This window comes from Lycium ferocissimum, chromosome 7 (assembly GCF_029784015.1).
Source record: "Lycium ferocissimum isolate CSIRO_LF1 chromosome 7, AGI_CSIRO_Lferr_CH_V1, whole genome shotgun sequence".
Classification (NCBI taxonomy): Eukaryota; Viridiplantae; Streptophyta; class Magnoliopsida; order Solanales; family Solanaceae; genus Lycium; species Lycium ferocissimum.
The window spans coordinates 14,679,188-14,697,744 of record NC_081348.1 but is presented as its reverse complement, the minus strand read 5'-3'; the positions used below and the strand labels follow the sequence as shown (position 1 = coordinate 14,697,744).

The following is an 18,557-nucleotide window of genomic DNA, read 5'->3' as shown; positions in this document are numbered from 1 at the left end:
CTAAGTAGGCTCCGATTACTAAGTGTTGCAAAAAAAAAAAAAAAAGTTTACCAATTTTTTTTTATTTTAGTGCTAGCTATAGCGCATAAGAAAATACTTTAGTGCTAAAGGTAGTTTTGTAACTTTTTTTTTGTTGGGGTATTTTGGTTGAGTTGATTTTTTATTGAGTCATTTTGGTTCGGACTCGTGTTAAGTAGATGTAAGTACACATGAATATATAATTAATTGGATTAGTATAATACCGAGTGTTTATAAATTATTTTCCATAAATATATGGACAACTAATTCTCTTATGACTTTTGGAATAGGAAGAAAAATAACTAGTGCAAAATTGTTTGCAATTATGGAACATTGCTCATTCACGCACAAATTTAGTGCGTGAAAAGGCCAACCTATTAATTTGCGATTTTGGTCCTTTTCGCACTAAATTAATGCGTGAAACCTACTTATGTTTTTTTTGTTTTTTTATTTTTTTTGTGTTAGTTTGGTTCAACTTTTTTTTTTTTGTCCTACAAAAGTCGCGGATTCCACATACTTTTGATGGACTTTTGACTATGTTTGTCATAAAATTTTGTGACAGATCATTTCCGTTACAATTTTTTTGTGTAAACCAGAACATTTGTGAAAGAATATTTCCCTCATAACAAATTTGTGAACAAATGTTTTCGTCACTGATCTAGCGTTTGATTAAAATCGGTGACAACTGACGTGAAACATCATACATTTAAATATTAAGCTGCCACATTTAAAAAATAATTACACCAAATTAACTGAAACGTCAAATAATTAATAATATTTACTGAAATATAACAGCATAATTTTATCCACACTCCACCGATTTCACAGGGTCTATGTTAGCCAACATTAACAAAATGGCGTCATATATCCTTTTTAGTTCGACAATATGGTTACCTTGTTACTATCCTTGCGTTAATTGATCACATAAATCAATACAAGATAAACAAAAACAAAAAAAATCGTTTCTTCAACCCTATCTTTAATAATCTAGCTATTAGTACACTTGCTAAACTCGTCATTGTAAAAATAGGCAATAGCTCTCAAAGCTCTGAATTTAAAACCTGCGAAGTATATGGTATCTTTTTTTTTTTTTTTTTTTGAAAATGTGTGGACCATAAATAACGTAGTTGTTGGTTTAAATCGTTATATCCTAAGTTTAAATGCGATGATTTGTCCATTTTCCTCTTCCCAAGCAAATTACGTAAAAGAAATTCAAACAAGAGCTAAATAACAGGTAAAGCTTACATCTGAAACCCCCAAATCTCTCCATAACTATAGGAATGATAACAGTAGTATATTTTAGGAAAAAATGCCTCCCAATCTGTTTATGCAATGAAAATTCAAACGCAGATTATGATACAAACCAGAAAATCAGGAGTGGATAAATCTTAACAGCTCCAAAAACACTGATTATATTGTTTTAATACAGCTTAACACTACATGTGTATATATATACATTCTCCTATTCCGTTACCTTTAGTTTTCCTCCCAGAAACTAGAAATTCATTAAGGTTTTCATAAGGTAATGCTGGCATTGCATTTTGGATTCGCGCGGAAAGTCCCACATTAAGGGTAAAACGCTCCCTAAGAGAAGATCCAAAGAATACGGAAGAGCTGCGACGCTTTTGACGGCTATGATGATGTCGTCAGTATTTTTGTCTCAGCTCTTTCTGCTACTACGCATTCTCTTCAAGGTACTATTGAGCACACACTCTTTCTCCATTCCATGCAAAAGTTTTTCTCTGTCCATGTTATATTAGTCTTTTGTCTTTAAACTATAATAGACTATCCATTGTTGATATTATTATCAATTCTTAATACTCCACTGCTTTTCATCACTTACCAAACCGAAGAAATAAGTGAAATGGATACATAACTTATCTTTTAAAAAAGTGTGTTCGAAAAATATTTTCTATTGCTAGATATTTTTCTCTAGCGCCAAAGACACTAGGTGGAACTAGAAAACAACAATTGGAGAAAAATGAAGTTACCATTTCCATAGTTTCAATGTCTTTCGGGCCGGATGTATTCCGGGTAGGGTCATTTGCTCGATTACCTTTCAAAGGCACTGGTCTTTAATTTTTCTCCTCAAATTGGTAATTTTTACTTTTTACCCTTCGCCTAATACCATGAGGTTTGGGGTTCAAACCCAGGCTCAGTCAAAAAAAAAATTCACAATGTAGAGTTTTGTAACAAAGTTAGGCCTCATGCAGAATTTGAGTTTTGCATGTGAGGTAGAGTTTTGCATGTAAAACTCTGCCTTGCGAATCTAAACTTCTGTCTAGCGATTTTTTTTTTTTTTAAAACTGAGTTGAAATTCGAGGGTATTATACGAATGACAAAAATTAAATACCACCGATTGAGAGGCAAAAATTAAAGACCAAAGCTTTTGAAGGGAAATCCTCACAAAAAAATGTTCCGGTACGGGGGATTGGACCAACGTAAGAGTACTCACTAGCTTAGTGGGCCTACCCAAAGAAAAACTGAGAAATTGGCCCAAGGATGAACGAAGCGGGGTGGGGAACGATATATATTTACCTGTACCAAATGTTTACACTAAATTAATTAATTTAATTTTAGCTGTTAAGAATTAAAGTGAAATGACACATTACTTAATCAAAATTATGTAACACATATAATCTTGGTTTGATAGAAATAACGAGTAAATTTTTTGCGAGAGTGGTTAGTTGATGTTGTCAAGTTGCGGATCTAGCAGCTTCTTTGAAAGTGTTTACGAAAACATTTAAGAAGCCTAATATAACAAAACACGTTAACAGAATGAAATTCACAAGAAAAACGTGGAAAATAAAAGTGTATGACTTTTTCTCAGCTACGTCAAAAGCAAGAATCCTGTGGCATACTTCTATTCCTTGATGTATGAACAACTTGCCCAATTATTTCAAAATTAATCAAAACTAACCACCAGACGGTGAGCATATTAATAATATTGACCATCTCAAACATAAAATTTCATTGGAACACTTGTCATTTGAGTTACTTTAGGAGGGGGGGGGGGGAGGGGGGGTTTGGGGGGGTTGGGGGTGGTTAGAGAGCTGTTTTTGTACCTAACGGGTGACTAGTAGTCGATTTAGAGATGAAGATTCAAATTTCAACTAAGATAAAAAATATTATGTGATTTTTTCCCATTTATCTAAGATTTAATAAACAAAATTACCCACTATGTATTTGTACAGATAAGAGGTCATATTTTTTATAAAATAACTTAAATTCGTAAAAGGTGGCCTAGACACTAACATCATATCAAAAGAGAGTACGGTTTGTCGGGGCGAAAGAAGATCGAGAACCAAGATACATAAATCAATGATCATAATATATACTAAAATTATAGTAGGATAAAATGTGAATAACTATGTGTTAAAAGTGCAAAATGTAAATAACACGTAGGCATTTAATTAAAGTTGTCACCTGCTAATTAATAAAATAAAATGAAAGCAATCGGAGATTATAGTTCAAATCTCAATAGAATTTAAAAAACGTTAGGTAATTATTTAAGTAGATAATACCCGATATCTATATTGATGAAAAATAATAAATATTGATGAAATAATTAAGATATGCATAAGCTGACGGTACACCATCATTACATAAATAAGGAAAAACCCTTTATTTTATTAGTATGAAGTTGGCCTTTAACAAAAGGTTTATAACATGGTTGGTGCTGGAGCGTAGTCAAATACTGCATGGTCCATTTTCCATGTGCTAAGGTTCTACAAAATATCGCCATATCGCGTACCTATTTGATTCCTAAAAATGATTATTGAGTCTTCTGTAATCCTTTGAAAAAATGAATATTTACATGTGGACATGTGGTGAGCAGGGGCGAATTTATGTATATAATTTGGGTCATGTAAACACATGGCCACTCGATTAAACTAGATATATTACGTGTATAATTCTGAAAATATATCTAATATTAATTAAAGGAATACATGTTTAAATCAGGTTGAGTGGAGCACTAGTTAGGGGCTATATTTATATCCTCAAGGTCTTGGGATCAACCTCAGCTCCTGCACGTTTTTGTTTTTTGCTTTTATTTTCTAAAGCATCCTTTTAACCCTCCTTTTTATATTATTCTAAATCATTTTTCTTCTATAATTCTAATTACCCAAAAGTAAAAAACGTGTTTCTTTATTATATTACATCAGATGATTTTTTTTCCCTTTATTTCTAATTTACCAAGTCCCAAAAGGCAAAAGAAATCAAAAAAACCCCATGGCGCTAAGCTGCAACGATGAAAAACAACTTACTTCATAAAAAAAATGTAATTAATTATCTTTTGCTTGCCAAGTTGATGTCATTATGAAATTTAATATCTTATCTTAAATGTAATGGTGAACACATCCTTTTGGATTCGCCTCTGGTGTACACTCTTTTATTCACAGTATATGTTTTAACATTTTATCATCAATAATTTGGGCAATAATTGAAAGTTAATTGTTGAAATAAAGGTATGTTTCCTTCTGTTATTTATTTTATAATTTGGTTGCAAGTGGTCACTATTGTTTTTCCATATTTAAGCAAACGTGATAAAAGGGCATTATACATTAGAAGAAATGAATATAAAATTAAAACAAAAAGGTTACCCTAGGATCACTAATGTCACGACCCAACCAGTGGGCCATGACGGGTACTCAGAGCTGACCACCGAGCACCACTCATCGTGCTATCTACCATACTCAACCTGGACATACATCAACCTCAACACAAGATTCATCATGAAACAATCTCCAAATATCTCCCAAAGCATGCATGTATGCATAAGCCCACGAGGCTACAAAAATGATGTACAGAATATACACGGAAGGAGTTACTCCATATCTACAGCCCACATATAAGTATCTACGAGTCTCTATCTGAAGTACTGAAATCATAAGGCGGGACAGGACCCCGCCATGCCCCCAATAGGTACACAAAAGAATATACTAGTAAGTAGCACCTCCGGAGTAGTGGAGTGCTCTTACAAGTCTGCTGAGAAAGCTCCTAAGCGTTTGCGTCGTCTCCCTATCTACCTGTGGGCATGAGCACAGCGTCCATGAAGAAAAGGATGTCAGTACGAACAATGTACTGAGTATGTAAGGCATGTACAACAGCATAATAAAGACATAAAGAAACATAATGCAAGGAGCAAACCTGTAACTGGTTGCCTCTTAAGGCGGAGTCATGCATGCTAACTTTTCTAATAAAAATAATATCATGTCATACATATATAAGCTGCCCGACCATATAGGTATGGTGTGATCATCATTAGCCCGCGTCCAGGCCTCCCGCGTCCGGGGTATAAGCTGCCCATTGCAGTGGTGTGTCTGGCCGGCTACCTATAGGGCGGCGCGGTGTTATACTGCCCGTCCATGTAGGCACGGTGTGATCATACATAAAAATAACATAAGCATGCATGAGAGCCCAAGTGAAAGCTACAGCTCTATCGGAGTGACGTAAGGTCGGTAACCTCCGATTATGTTATGGAATAGTTATGATCGTCATAACTCACCTTGAATGAACTAGTAACATGAGGTGAGACTAACAACAAGAAGCATCATCAATGAAATCATAAAGATAAGAATATCGAGCTTATCATAGCATCATTATCATCATTATTATCATGGAATATATCTCATCTCTATCTGATAAGAAGCCCTTAAAAACCTTTAACCTTCATCTTTTAAGATGTAAGAAGATCATGGGAATGTAGAAAAGGAATCACAAAATAAGAGTCATGCCTTTAAATGAAGGGACTAGCCTTACATACCTTTACGTCTCTCTAATTTTGCCGACTAAACGCTTCCCTCCAAGTTCACAATTCTACATTCAAGAGAATTCGTACTAAGATTAAATAACCGGAAACATACTTGAAGCTAAGCTAAGGCGACTAAGGGCTAACGAAAATTGGGTAGAACTTCCTTTGTTTCTACAACTTTCTCCATATAATATAACAACTCCAAACATCAATAACAACATCCATCGTATCATAATCAATAAACTTTGTTAAGCTAGACATTATTCAATTCTCAAATTTCCCTCTCAAAGTCATCCCTAACCATAGTTACCACCCAACGTCATATTCATTCACATATAATGCTTCTTTAACATCCTTAATATCATTCATAACAAGATTATACCCATAACATGTCAAGAACTATTATTCAAGTCAAATCGCTATTCAAGAATACCACTATTTCCATATTTGAACTCCATATTCTACTTTCTTCCTCAATCCAAGTCATTCAAGCATTCAATACTCTTATTAGCGTAAAATGAATACAAAACTCACCTTTGATCATGTAGGAATGGGCTTTGGATGAAAATACTTCACTTGGAGAAAAACCCCAACTTCAATTCCCAAGGAAATCTTGACTTGTATCAACCCTAGTGAGCATCCATGTACTTGATCCTACCAACTCTTGATGTTTAACCTTTCATTTCTCTTGGACATATGTTAAGATGGTATGGAGAATGTTCTAGAGCCTTCTTGAGGTGTGGAGAATGAGTGAAATGAAAAATGAGGACTTGGGGGTCTCTTTTTATAAAAATTAAAAGCTGCCTGACGAGGATTATACGGACCCTTATACGGTCCGTATAAGTGACCGTATAATACCTCCAGTGAAAGACCCCTCTCTGGACAGGTTATACGGTCCCTTATACGGACCGTATAAGTTATACGGGCCGTATAACTCACAATTTTCGAAATTGCTCCCGTTGTTTCGTTTAACTTCCAATCCTTATGGAACCTTCTTAACACTTGTTTAACACTTCATTAACTATCTAAGGAGCATTATAACTCTTCCTCAAGACACTATCAGATCAACATTAGCTCGGTACTTTGCAAAACCTTCCCAAAACACGACTTATACTTCGCCTTCCTCAACGAACTTTCTTCTCTTGCCTCAAATGTCTTTGGAATCTTAATTAGAATTGTTAAGTTCCGCTTCTTACTCGTAGGGACATCATATACATCTTACCCTGCGTTAATCTACTTATGGCACATCGACGTGAAATTTTTCTGAGGTGTAACAACTAATTTCCCTTTATGTGAAAGTTGTATATGAAAGTTGTATATTCTTCTCGATGGGTGCTAGTACTCTAGTATGCTACTCCCACTGTCTCAATTATGGGCACATTTTCTTTTTTAGTCCGTGCTAGAAAGAATATCATCTTTTTATATTCAAAAATAATTTAACCTTATGAGATGATTCACAGCCACACAAATATCTAATACTTTTTTGGATAAGAAATTTTAAAAGTTTTCTTTTCTTTCTTAACTCCCATGCCTATTCAAATGATGTCACATAAATTGAAAAGGATAGAGTACTTGGCAGTTGGTACTCAGAAAAATATTCTATTATAACTAAAAGGTTATTTTTGGTAGCTAACGGTTCTAGTGTGAATTGAGAATAAGAAAAAAAAAATACAAATTGGAAATATATATAAATTTTATTAAAAATAGTTATTCGCATAACAACACGCCAAGGATATTCTTATCCGCACTCGTCATGACTCATGCGTGATAAAACATAACGTGCAAATCTTAATAACGAATTTCGCTTTTAAGTATGTCTAAGAACTTAGCTTGAAGAGTATTACACTTATAGTAAACCAAAATCAATTAAAGAATAGAACAATCACTATACTATGATAAAATTTGCGTTACCTTTCGCCCAAGAGGAAAATATTAATCTCATATTTTAGTGATTTATTAATTTAATCAGTTATCACTGACCTCCAATATTATATTGATGACGACTCTTTTACTTTTAAGCCCTCTGGACTTCATTAATATGTATTTTAGAGACCACGTCCTAACTGTATCGATTATTAATCTATGATTAGTTGTTGCCGTTATGTGTAGAACTTATTCTTTTACTTCCTTGTTTAATTAAATTGCTTGTTTTTGCACCAAACTTAAGAGAGACATTTAAATTTTGAAATGATTTGTATTTGTAATTGTGGGAACATGTGAGAGCACAAGGAAACTTTTTAATCTTGTAGAAAACTGTATGGTGAAAAGGTTGTACGAGAAAAGAGTAAATGTTGGTCTCATTTGATTTCCTGTAAGCACTATAAGTTGAAAAAAAAATCAATGTTAAAAAAGTAAACACTATTCTGACATTTTACCAAAAATGCCAACGATGAATTTGGACTTTGAACCCAAAGATTCGCATCGTTTAGCATATTCTAAACCGTGTAAAACATCATCTAACTAAAGTATATTTATTTCTTGTATGATGAAGATGCTTGTTGACCCTATGATTAAAACCATGATGAAGAAATGTAGTTTTTTTAAGATTAAGTACAGTTGTGAAATTATTAATAAGGTTTAGCTCTACCCTTCTGACCATTGGACTAAAATTTGTAATGTGCAATTTGTAGCGTTAAAAGGCAACTCGGTACCCCAAGCGTTCCGCGCTCAGGTAGTAAATTTAAAATATAAAGAAGTAAACACACAAATGGATAAGGAGATTGAACATCTACTATATATACATATCAAATAATTGACCTTATATATATAATGTAATTTTTCAGCAAAGGGGATCCGGATTCACCCCTTGCCCCCCCTATTTCCGTGCTTGAATGTAATGTAGACAGTATATATAAATTTCTAACTTGTAAAACAAAGCATAGAAGTCAAGATATTGGTAGGTATGCTCTTGATGATATTGTCAACGACTAGGAAGATAAGTTTGTCAAGACTAGGAAAACTATTTTAGTTTATATATAACCATCACGTTAAGGTTTCATTGCACGATTCATCCATTGATCTCTTCTTTAAATCATAGCTATTTCTTCATTTACATTATTCAACTTCTCTTTTGCAGAATATATTTGTTGCTTGCCTCATTTTATTCGTTGCACTTCCTTCTAGTCATTCCTTGAAAGATTCAACTATGGGGAACATCATCCATAGGAGTTCAAATCAGGATGATGCCAATGTGTCACTCCCAATTGATACTCCCTTTAGGCTTCCTTCTCCATTGCCCACTTGGCCTTCAGGTACTTTTTCTTAATCATGGGGCAGTCTTCCATTATCTTATACTATGATTTTTTCTTTATTAGTATCTGCTCGATTGCAAGATTGTTTAAGGCTCGCTTAACGAACATTTAAGCCTAAAGTTTGGTGAAGCCCAAGTTGTGCGCTTCACCTCGTTTAGCTGACGCTTTAGTGTATCTAGGTGGAAGGGCGTGGCGAACCCATACTCGTCTCCTGGATCATGTATAGTAATGTCTATATTTCTTGAAAGCTACTTATATATATATATATATATATGTGCGCGCGCGCGCTCAAGCTTAAAGAGTCCTATGGTGCAAAGACTATTAGGTGCACCTTTACAGGTGAAGTTGGGGATTCAAATCCACGTCTGTCGTGTTGTTATTTTTAATTTATTTTTTTCTCTATATTTAAGCTCAGGTTTCAAATTTCACATCTTTGTTATAACGTACTACCTCCATCTCAATTTATAAGACACTCTTTTTTTTTTTTTTTTACCCGGTCCCAAAAAGAATGACAACTTTCTATAGTTAGTTAAAATTCAACTTTAAATTTACTTTTTTACCTTTAATGAAATGATTTCTAGCCACAGAAATTTCTATGATTTGTTTTAGACCACAAGTTTCAAAAGTCTTTCCTTTATTTCTTAAACTTCATCCAAGTCAACTACCTTCATATAATATGGGATGGAGGGACTTTTCTTTTTCTTTCTATAGTTATTTTATTTATTCTTTCAAAATTCTCAATAGTTGGACGATTGAAATCACTATTCTACTTTTGTCACGGTAAAATTTTATTTTATCAAATCATATGTCTATATTAAAGCTGATAGCAATAAGATATTAGCATATAGTCAACAGGGGTTAAGTGGACCCCCTAATTTCGACTCACAGTGTAGATATGTTACTGAATTTGTAAAAATAAATTAATTTGAACCTATGATTTCAAAAGTGTACTGAGTTCATGGTATGAACTTAAAAGTTTAACCCGTATGTAAATCTTAGATCTACCTCTTCGTTAGTGCACTGATCCTCTTGAAATTCTGAATTTGTATGCGAATGTATTTTCATCCATGAGCTCTGTCATTAAGAGCACAACACCCGACAATAAATGTTTTTAACAACGTAACCTGTTAGTTATTTAGAAAATGTCTGAATTTTTAGAGATTTTTTAAATATTTATAGTTACATTTTCTTGCATTACATGTCTATTAGTTACTATTTCTTTCATTTGCGCTTTTTGTCGCTTTGCTCTTAAAGCTCCAACAGTCTTTGGCGCTTTTTTCTTGTGGCTACTCTGATCAATTGTTCTGTTTACGTTGATTGCTTAAAAATTAGGTCAAGGCTTTGCTAATGGAGTCATTGATCTTGGAGGACTAGAAGTGGCTCAAATATCATCATTTACTAAAGTTTGGGCTATCCAAGAAGGTGGACCAGATGATCTTGGAGCTACATTCTTTGAACCATCAAATTTACCAGATGAATTCTTTATGTTTGGATCCTACAGTCAACCTAACAATTTGCCCCTTTTTGGATGGGTTCTTGTTGGTAAAGATTCATCAGGAGATGCTCTAAAAGTGCCAACTGATTATACACTTGTGTGGAGTAGTGAAAACCTGAAAATTAGTCAAGATGGTGTTGGCTATATTTGGCTGCCAATTCCTCCTGAGGGCTATAAAGCTGTTGGCCACGTTGTAACAACATCGCCTCAGAAGCCTTCTCTTGATAAAATTCGATGTGTTCGTTCAGATTTAACCGATGTGTCAGAAACCGATGATTGGATATGGGGAAATGATGGCTTGAACGTGTACTCATCAAGACCAAGAGACAGAGGAATCCATGCTCAAGGAGTGTCTACTGGTGCTTTTGTGGCGTCGAACAATGGAGATGCAAATTCACTAGCTTGTTTGAAAAATGTCAAATCCAATTTATCTGCTATGCCAAATTTGAACCAAGTTCAAGCACTTTTCCAAGCCTACTCCCCTTTGTATTACTTCCACCCTGATGAACAATATTTCCCTTCTTCTGTCAATTGGTTTTTCCAAAATGGAGTATTATTGTTTACCAAAGGGCAAGAATCTGCACCAGTTAATGTTCAGCCAGATGGTTCAAATCTGCCTCAAGGTGGTTCAAATGATGGTGCTTATTGGTTGGACTTGCCAACTGATGATTCAGCAAAAGATCAGGTCAAGAAAGGAGATTTAAATTCTGCCACTGCCTACTTACATATTAAACCAATGTTTGGTGCGACATATACTGATATCGCTCTGTGGCTATTTTACCCTTTTAACGGCCCTGCTAGAGCAAAAATTGAGTTCATTACCATTCCGTTAGGGAAAATTGGTCAACACATTGGTGATTGGGAGCACGTTACGTTAAGGATTAGTAACTTCAATGGGGAGCTACAAGGTGTGTACTTCTCTCAACACAGTGGAGGAAATTGGGTAAGTGCACCTCAACTTGAATTCGGAAATGGTAACAAACCCATGGCCTATTCGTCGTTGCATGGCCATGCTTCTTATTCGGAACCAGGGCAGAATATGCAGGGGAGTGGCAATATAGGCATAAGAAATGACACAGCAAAGGGGCAGGTGATGGACACTGGAGGAAATTATTCAGTGGTTGCTGGTGAATACTTAACAATTGTTGAGCCAGCATGGTTGAACTATGCTAGAGAATGGGGTCCAAAAATTAGCTATGATATTGCAAATGAACTCAAGAAAGTGGAGAGATTTTTGCCAGGGAAATTGAAGAGGGCTGTTGAGAAACTTGTGAAAGGTCTACCAAATGAAGTTTTGGGTGAGGAGGGACCCACTGGACCCAAGTTTAAGGACATGTGGAATGGTGATGAAAGGGGTTAAACATGGTACCATCGTGGTGATTAATATAGGGTTTGCTTTTTTACTTTTTTTATTTTCACACGATTCTTCTGAATGATTGTATCATCAAATAATCATTTCTCATTTGTTTATTTAGAGAAAGTAGTGTTACATTTAATATTCCATAAAAAGTAGGATTGGTAACCAAGAAAATAAGGTGTCTTACATGTTATAACACAAGTTAGGTGATATGTTAATGTTGGTTTTTTATTGTTAATGTTGGTTTTATATTGTCAATGTGTATATGTCAATGATATAATAAATTAAACGTAACCAGGGGAAATAGTAGTGTTTAAATGTCTCATTTCCACCTTGACCATTTGCGGAAGACCAATAAAGTTATAGATGTCAAGATACAAAAGGTGCCAAAGCATATAAACATTCGATGCATTACTCCAGAGTTTGCATAAATTTAACAAGAACAAAAATATGGTTATGTTAGATGCATTAAATATTTTTCTTTCGCTTATATTGGTTCATCATATGGACAAAACTAGAGAATTTATACTTCTCTTTTATCACATTTCGTCAATAAGTAAATAAGTTTAGAACCAAATTTGATTGTTCAGTTGATATTTCTGCAAATTTTCCAAAGGTTATAGCGCAAATCATACATGCATGGGAATTGGGATAGAGGTGTTTTTGGTTGATTGATTAATTATCATCTATCCTTATAAAGTAATTTTGTGAAATCATTAGATGGAGACCTAAATAGGTTTTGAACAAGAAGTACAGCTAAAAATTGCAAAAAAAAATCATCTTTGACTCTGTGTAGTTAGCGACATATTAGACACATTTATACATTGCATACACTTTTATACAAGGTAAATATATTTTACATTATTATACACTTTAATACAACATAAATATATTTTTTTGTATGGATATATAACTATTGTACAATAAGGTATGAGGGTGTATAAATAGTGTTGCAAAAAAAGATTGACTACGTGAATATAAATTGAAAAAGTGGCTAAGTAAGTGCAAAATGTTATGTTGGGCCATACATTTTTGAAAATTCCCCAAAAAATTGAGAACAATGCATATCATTTTTTCGCGTGGATTGGCCTTATTTTGGGGTGGTCTTTAAACGTTGGCCCTCATATTTGTGGTCTTTAAATTTTAGCCCTTATATTTGAGGTCTTTAAATTTTGGCCCTCATATTTGTGGTCTTTAATTTTTGCGCCCTTCGCTTGAAAAGGTGGACGAATACCTGAGGTTTTCGGTTCGAACCCCAGCTCAGGCATAAAATGAAAAAATAATTTGCAAGGCAAGGCTGGGGAGCGTGTATGCCGGATCCGGCATACACTCCTTAAGGAAAAACTAAAGTTATGCCGGATCCGGCATAACTATCCAACATAACTAAAAGTCTGCACCATAAGGCAGAACTTTTCCTTAAGACATAGTTTAGTTATGTCTTATGGGGTAGACTTTTAGTTAAGGCATAACCAAAAGTATGTCACATAAGGCAGAACTTTTCCTTAAGGCATAGACTTTGCCTTATAAGGCAAACTTTTACTTATGTCTTAAGAAAAAAGTTCCGCCTTATGGGACATACTTTTAATTATATCTTATGGGACACACTTTAGTTGAGGCATAACTAAAAGTGTGCCCCATAAGGTGGAACTCTTCCTTAAAGCATAACTAAAAGTTTGCCTTAAAAAGTAAAAAAAAAAATATATATGCCTCAACGCAAAGTCTTCCCCCTCCGGCAGACTTTTAGTTAATCTGCCGGAGGGGGCATAGCGAAATTCAAACTATACCTTGCGAATTTTTTAAAAAATTTTGACTGAGCAGGTTTCGAACCCGGAGCCCGTGGGTTTTAGGCGAAAAACAAAAACTTAAGGCCACCAATTTGAGGGACAAAAGTTAAAGACTACCCCAAAAGCAGAATTGCCCATGCATATTCCGCAAAACAAAACTAGAAACAAAATCCAAACGGAGAAAGCAGGCCTTTGGCTGTTTTGAGCGTTTGGCTTTATAACCATAAATTTAGGGTGATTTACAAGAATCGACTTAAAAAGTTTCAAATTTAACTACTTTTTGTTTTGATAGGGTAAACAGAAGCAAAAGTTCTACGCTTAAACAATATACTCTACAACTTGTGCAGGCCCCTCAATTCTTTGATTTAATTCTAAACTAGCTTTCTCAGCGGGCAGGTAGTTAATGTGTTAACAAAATCTAGCTACATTAGCTTGATATGACTTTTGTTTAGAATTTAGAAAAACATTATATTGTTAATAAAATTGAATATTAGTCATGAGAAAACGAAGTCCTCTTTAATTAAATTGCATTTGGTACCGGTAACCACTTCGGAAAAATAAAATCGCCTATTGAATTGGTTGTAAAGCCATTTTTAATGACAACTTTGGGTAATATACGTATTCCTATAAAAAAAAAATATTCGAATACTTTAATGTTGCACGAGGCATATATTTTGGTTCGTCGAGGGTAGGCTTGATGTACAAGTTAAACAGATACCTGTTCAGTAAAATATAATGCAATCCATTCTTGGTTTCATTATCAATGTCCATGTTCATATTTGATTCTCCTATTATGATTTAGTCCTAACTTAAACTAGCTCTAACATATTAATTAAGTACCTTTTAGCACCATATTTTATCTCGAGTACGTAATATCCTCCTTCACTTTAATGGCCATTTGGTTCACTATTCCTTTGTCTTTCCGAGATGGTTGGCTCCTCCCACACAAAAAAAACAAAAAAAAACAAACAAACAAACAAAACAAAACAAAACAAAAAAAAATAAAAAATGCAGAAGTCAAGGTTGGAATTTATCATATATAGTTAAAAACACCATTATCAAAACAAAACTGTGTCACTTAAAAATGAAAAATAATGTCCAAGAACAGATCCTCTATGAGTCAATAATGTACAAATATACAAATAAGGCAAAATACATCAAATGACCCCCAAACTATACTCGAAATGTCGAATTCACACTCAAACTATACAAACGACCTATTACACACTTGAACATCTAAAAAGTGAATTTAATTCCACCCTGCAAGGTATTACACCACTTTCACAGCGTGTGGTGTTCCACACGCGCATGCCACATCAGCGCCACGTGGAAATAAAATAAATTTTATTATTTTCAGTACTTTTTCTTTTTTCTTTTTAATTTGCACTATTTTCTTTTTCCTTTTCTTCTATACTCATTACAAAACCCACCACCCCCACCACCAATTTCACCACAACCATATCCGCCACCACCAAATTTGCCACCACCCATTTCACCACCACCATATCCACCGCTACCACCACAATCAATTTCACCACCACCATATCCATCACCACCGTCAAACCAACCATCAAACCCACCACCATAAAATAAAAAAATTAACCCACAAATTTCACCATCCACAACCAAATCAACCGTTAAATCGCTTTATAACTACTGCCACTATAAGAAATTGCAAACAATCACCATAAATTCAAGATCCGCAACTAAATTTACCACCGAAATTACATCACCCCGTCCAAAATTCAATTTCTTTCTTTCATTGCTCAATGCCCACTATTCAATGTGTTGTTGTTGCCGCTTTCTTCCCCTCCCCCACCCCACCCGTGCTTCTTCTTTACCCCCCTCCCCCCCAACCCGCTCCTCTTCCATCACCCGCTCCTCTTCCCCCACCCGTTCATTACAAAACCTCCATTATCACCGGTGGCATATCACCATCCCCAAACCCAATCATCAATTCCATCAGCACCATCAAATTTAGTAGTTATAAACAAAGATGCCATCACCACCATCGAGATTCATGTTCTTTTTTTTTTTATTACTATCCTAATCAACAAAAATTGATTGAGAATATTAATGGTCTTTGGGTTTGAATTTTTGATGGTGGGACGGTAGGATGGAGAAATTGATTGTGGCAATGTGATTATTTGTGATGGAAGGTATGGTGAAGAAGAAAGGGAGGGGTTTGAGGGGTGGGGGGTGGTTTGGCGTGAAGATGGAGGGACGGGGCGGGGCAGCGACGTGGTGGGGGGGATGGAGCGGCGTGAAGGGAGGGAAAAAAAAAAAAAAAAAGATGAAGGGTGAAGGGTGAAGGGTGCGGATGAAGAATGGTGGGGCGGATTTGGGTGATAGAGAAGGTAGGGCGGGGGGTGCCGGGGGGTACAAAACATTTATTTTAATAAAAAATGGAATAAAAAAATAATTTTTATAAAAAACGCGCCAGTTATTAATTATTTTTTTATTTTGTGCCACATCAGCTTGTTGGGTGGAATTAAATTCACTTTTTAGATGTTCAAGTGTGTAATAGGTCGTCTGTATAGTTTGAGTGTGAATTCGACATTTCGAGTATAGTTCAGGGGTCATTTGATGTATTTTGCCATACAAATAATGGTTTATCTTACTCTAGGCGGATCTACTGTTGTTGAACAGGTTTAGCAAATCCCATTATCTTTGTCTCATACTTTGTATTTGTGTTAATTAATCCATTTATATGTGTAAATAATCTATCCCGAACCGAACTACTGTTCAGTTCTAGAATATAAAATCCATAAACTTAAAATTCTGAATCCTGACTCTAGCTGAACTTACCCTCCACACTTTTGCTAGCCCTATCCTATCAATTTGTTATTAAGTTGTTATCATAGGGGTATTGTTAATGTGAACCTTAACATCCAAACCAAACCAAACCTTACCTTAACATTAAATCAAATAAAAATTGAAGATAACGAAGGTAGATGACATGACTTGATCACTATCATCGTTATCATTCCCTAGTCTCAAAACCTACATAATCTCTACAATACGATATCGTTTCGTAGTGAAACTATAAGGTCCCATGAACAACCCTATTTCTCACCTGCAACGGCACGCAGAGTACATGTTTTTTCTATAAAGTATTTCCTATTGCTAAGCTTTAAATTAAGTTTCAACATCAATTGAGTCTCCATGGTTACCGAACACAACCACACTTTAATAATAACTTGTATTTGTTTTATATAACGATGATAATTTACATTCCAACAGCTACTAATTATTGGTGCTTATAAGAAAATGACATTATATATCATCATTAATTCATCAAGCTCAGTTCATGCTCAGAAGCTCTTGTGTTTTCTGGAACTGCAATGGAAAGAGAAATGTAAGAAGCTGCTATACTCGTTTTCTTTCTTTTTTTCAGATTATGCTTCTTATCAATCTTTTATTTTTGAGGTTTAATTTGTTCTTTTCTTTTTGGAGTTCACGAATTTTGTTCTAGTTTTTGACGGATTGAATAGGAGGAAATAAGATTATTCTAGTTTTTGGACTATTGCATTAGAATATTTACCGATTTATGAATTAAGACCATTGTCACAAGTACAAAATTAAATTTTGGGTCGATGGTTTACTCCTAGGTTATTCGAAGATTATGCTCTATATAAGTATATATTCAACCTTAAAGTTTTTAATACTGAATCCGTTGTATTCTTACAATTAATTATGGGTTCGAACTTCTTATCGTTGTAATTCTAGTAACTTATCACGCATAAATTTATACGTCGTGTTAAAACTATTGAGTTATATATATATATATATATATGAATCGGCGCTAGCTGCAACGCTGTATATGGGTTCTATGGCTTCATGTAGAAAGTTACGTATTATGAATGATCAATATATGTGCTTCATTTGGAAAGTTGCGTATTATGAATGATTAATACATATGACATACAAATGTTCAACTCTTTATTCTGCTCATGTTTTGGTTTCTTATCAAATATATTGAAATATCATCATTGAGGTGGAAATGGGAAGGCTGGAAAAGAGAAAAAAAGGTGGAAATGGGAAATACTTATACGAAAATGAAATAGCAAAAACCCTTTTCTTTAAATTTATAGAACTAAGTGATAAAACTGCGCGTGACTGCCCTTTTATAAAACCATTTTTTTCAATCTCTAGTATATCAATGTCAATTCACACAGTATGAGGGAGAATTAACAAGCTAGAAGTCTATCTTTAATAGAAAAAAAAATGGATGATTTATATATAGCAAGTTAATGGAAGAACTGCACTGACTAAATCAGAATTTTCACTAAGAAAATTTAAAATATAAAAAAACAAGTGTGCACAGTTCAAGTCCTAGTTCCACCTACTGGAGGAAGACTTGGCTTTTGCAGATAAGAACATTATGAAAAGGTCAACACTAAATTCTCTCGTTAATTAGAGATTAGTTTCTGTCGTTGTTTACTACTTCTCTCTTACTAATTAGTTCTTGTTGACTTTAAGATCATAACAAATTTAACAAACAATTAGCAACCTATGAGAAAAGAATGGCGACGAATAAATCATTTATCATTTCATAAGTTACAAGATAATTTAAAGAAAGGAAATTAAAAATGTAGCTAGAAATATAACGAAATACTGTTACACATCATTAAGAAGTAAGCCAATTAGGTTACCCAACCCTTACTATTTTACGTAAGAAACGAGTTTTTTTTTAAAAGTCAAATTATAAAAATCGTTCGGTTTATGAAATGATTTTATTATAACGAACTGCATATGATTTTATCTTTAGTACCCATATTTGTATAGCAATCTTACAAATGGCTGGTAATGGCTCCATCAGTTATTAATTATGATTTCTATATTGTTCTATGTACGTCCTCTTTTAAAATTGTTTATTTCTTGGTTTAGATTAAAG

At 34.4% G+C, this 18,557-nt stretch overlaps 1 protein-coding gene across 2 annotated transcripts; it reads left to right on the top strand.

Annotated features, from left to right (window-relative positions):
• The first annotated feature begins 534 nt into the window (after positions 1 to 534).
• On the top strand, positions 535 to 12,113 carry LOC132063462 (hypothetical protein At1g04090-like). Of its 2 annotated transcripts, none has more exons than XM_059456007.1 (3): positions 535 to 1,712; positions 8,897 to 9,024; positions 10,357 to 12,113. In XM_059456007.1, exons 2-3 carry the CDS (start codon positions 8,919 to 8,921, stop codon positions 11,877 to 11,879), a joined length of 1,629 nt encoding a protein of 542 aa, XP_059311990.1. In that variant the 5' UTR covers positions 535 to 1,712; positions 8,897 to 8,918; the 3' UTR covers positions 11,880 to 12,113. The 2 variants fall into 2 exon arrangements, with proteins under 2 accessions (XP_059311990.1, XP_059311989.1); XM_059456006.1 differs by having other exon boundaries at positions 8,850 to 9,024.
• The last annotated feature ends 6,444 nt before the right edge of the window (positions 12,114 to 18,557 follow it).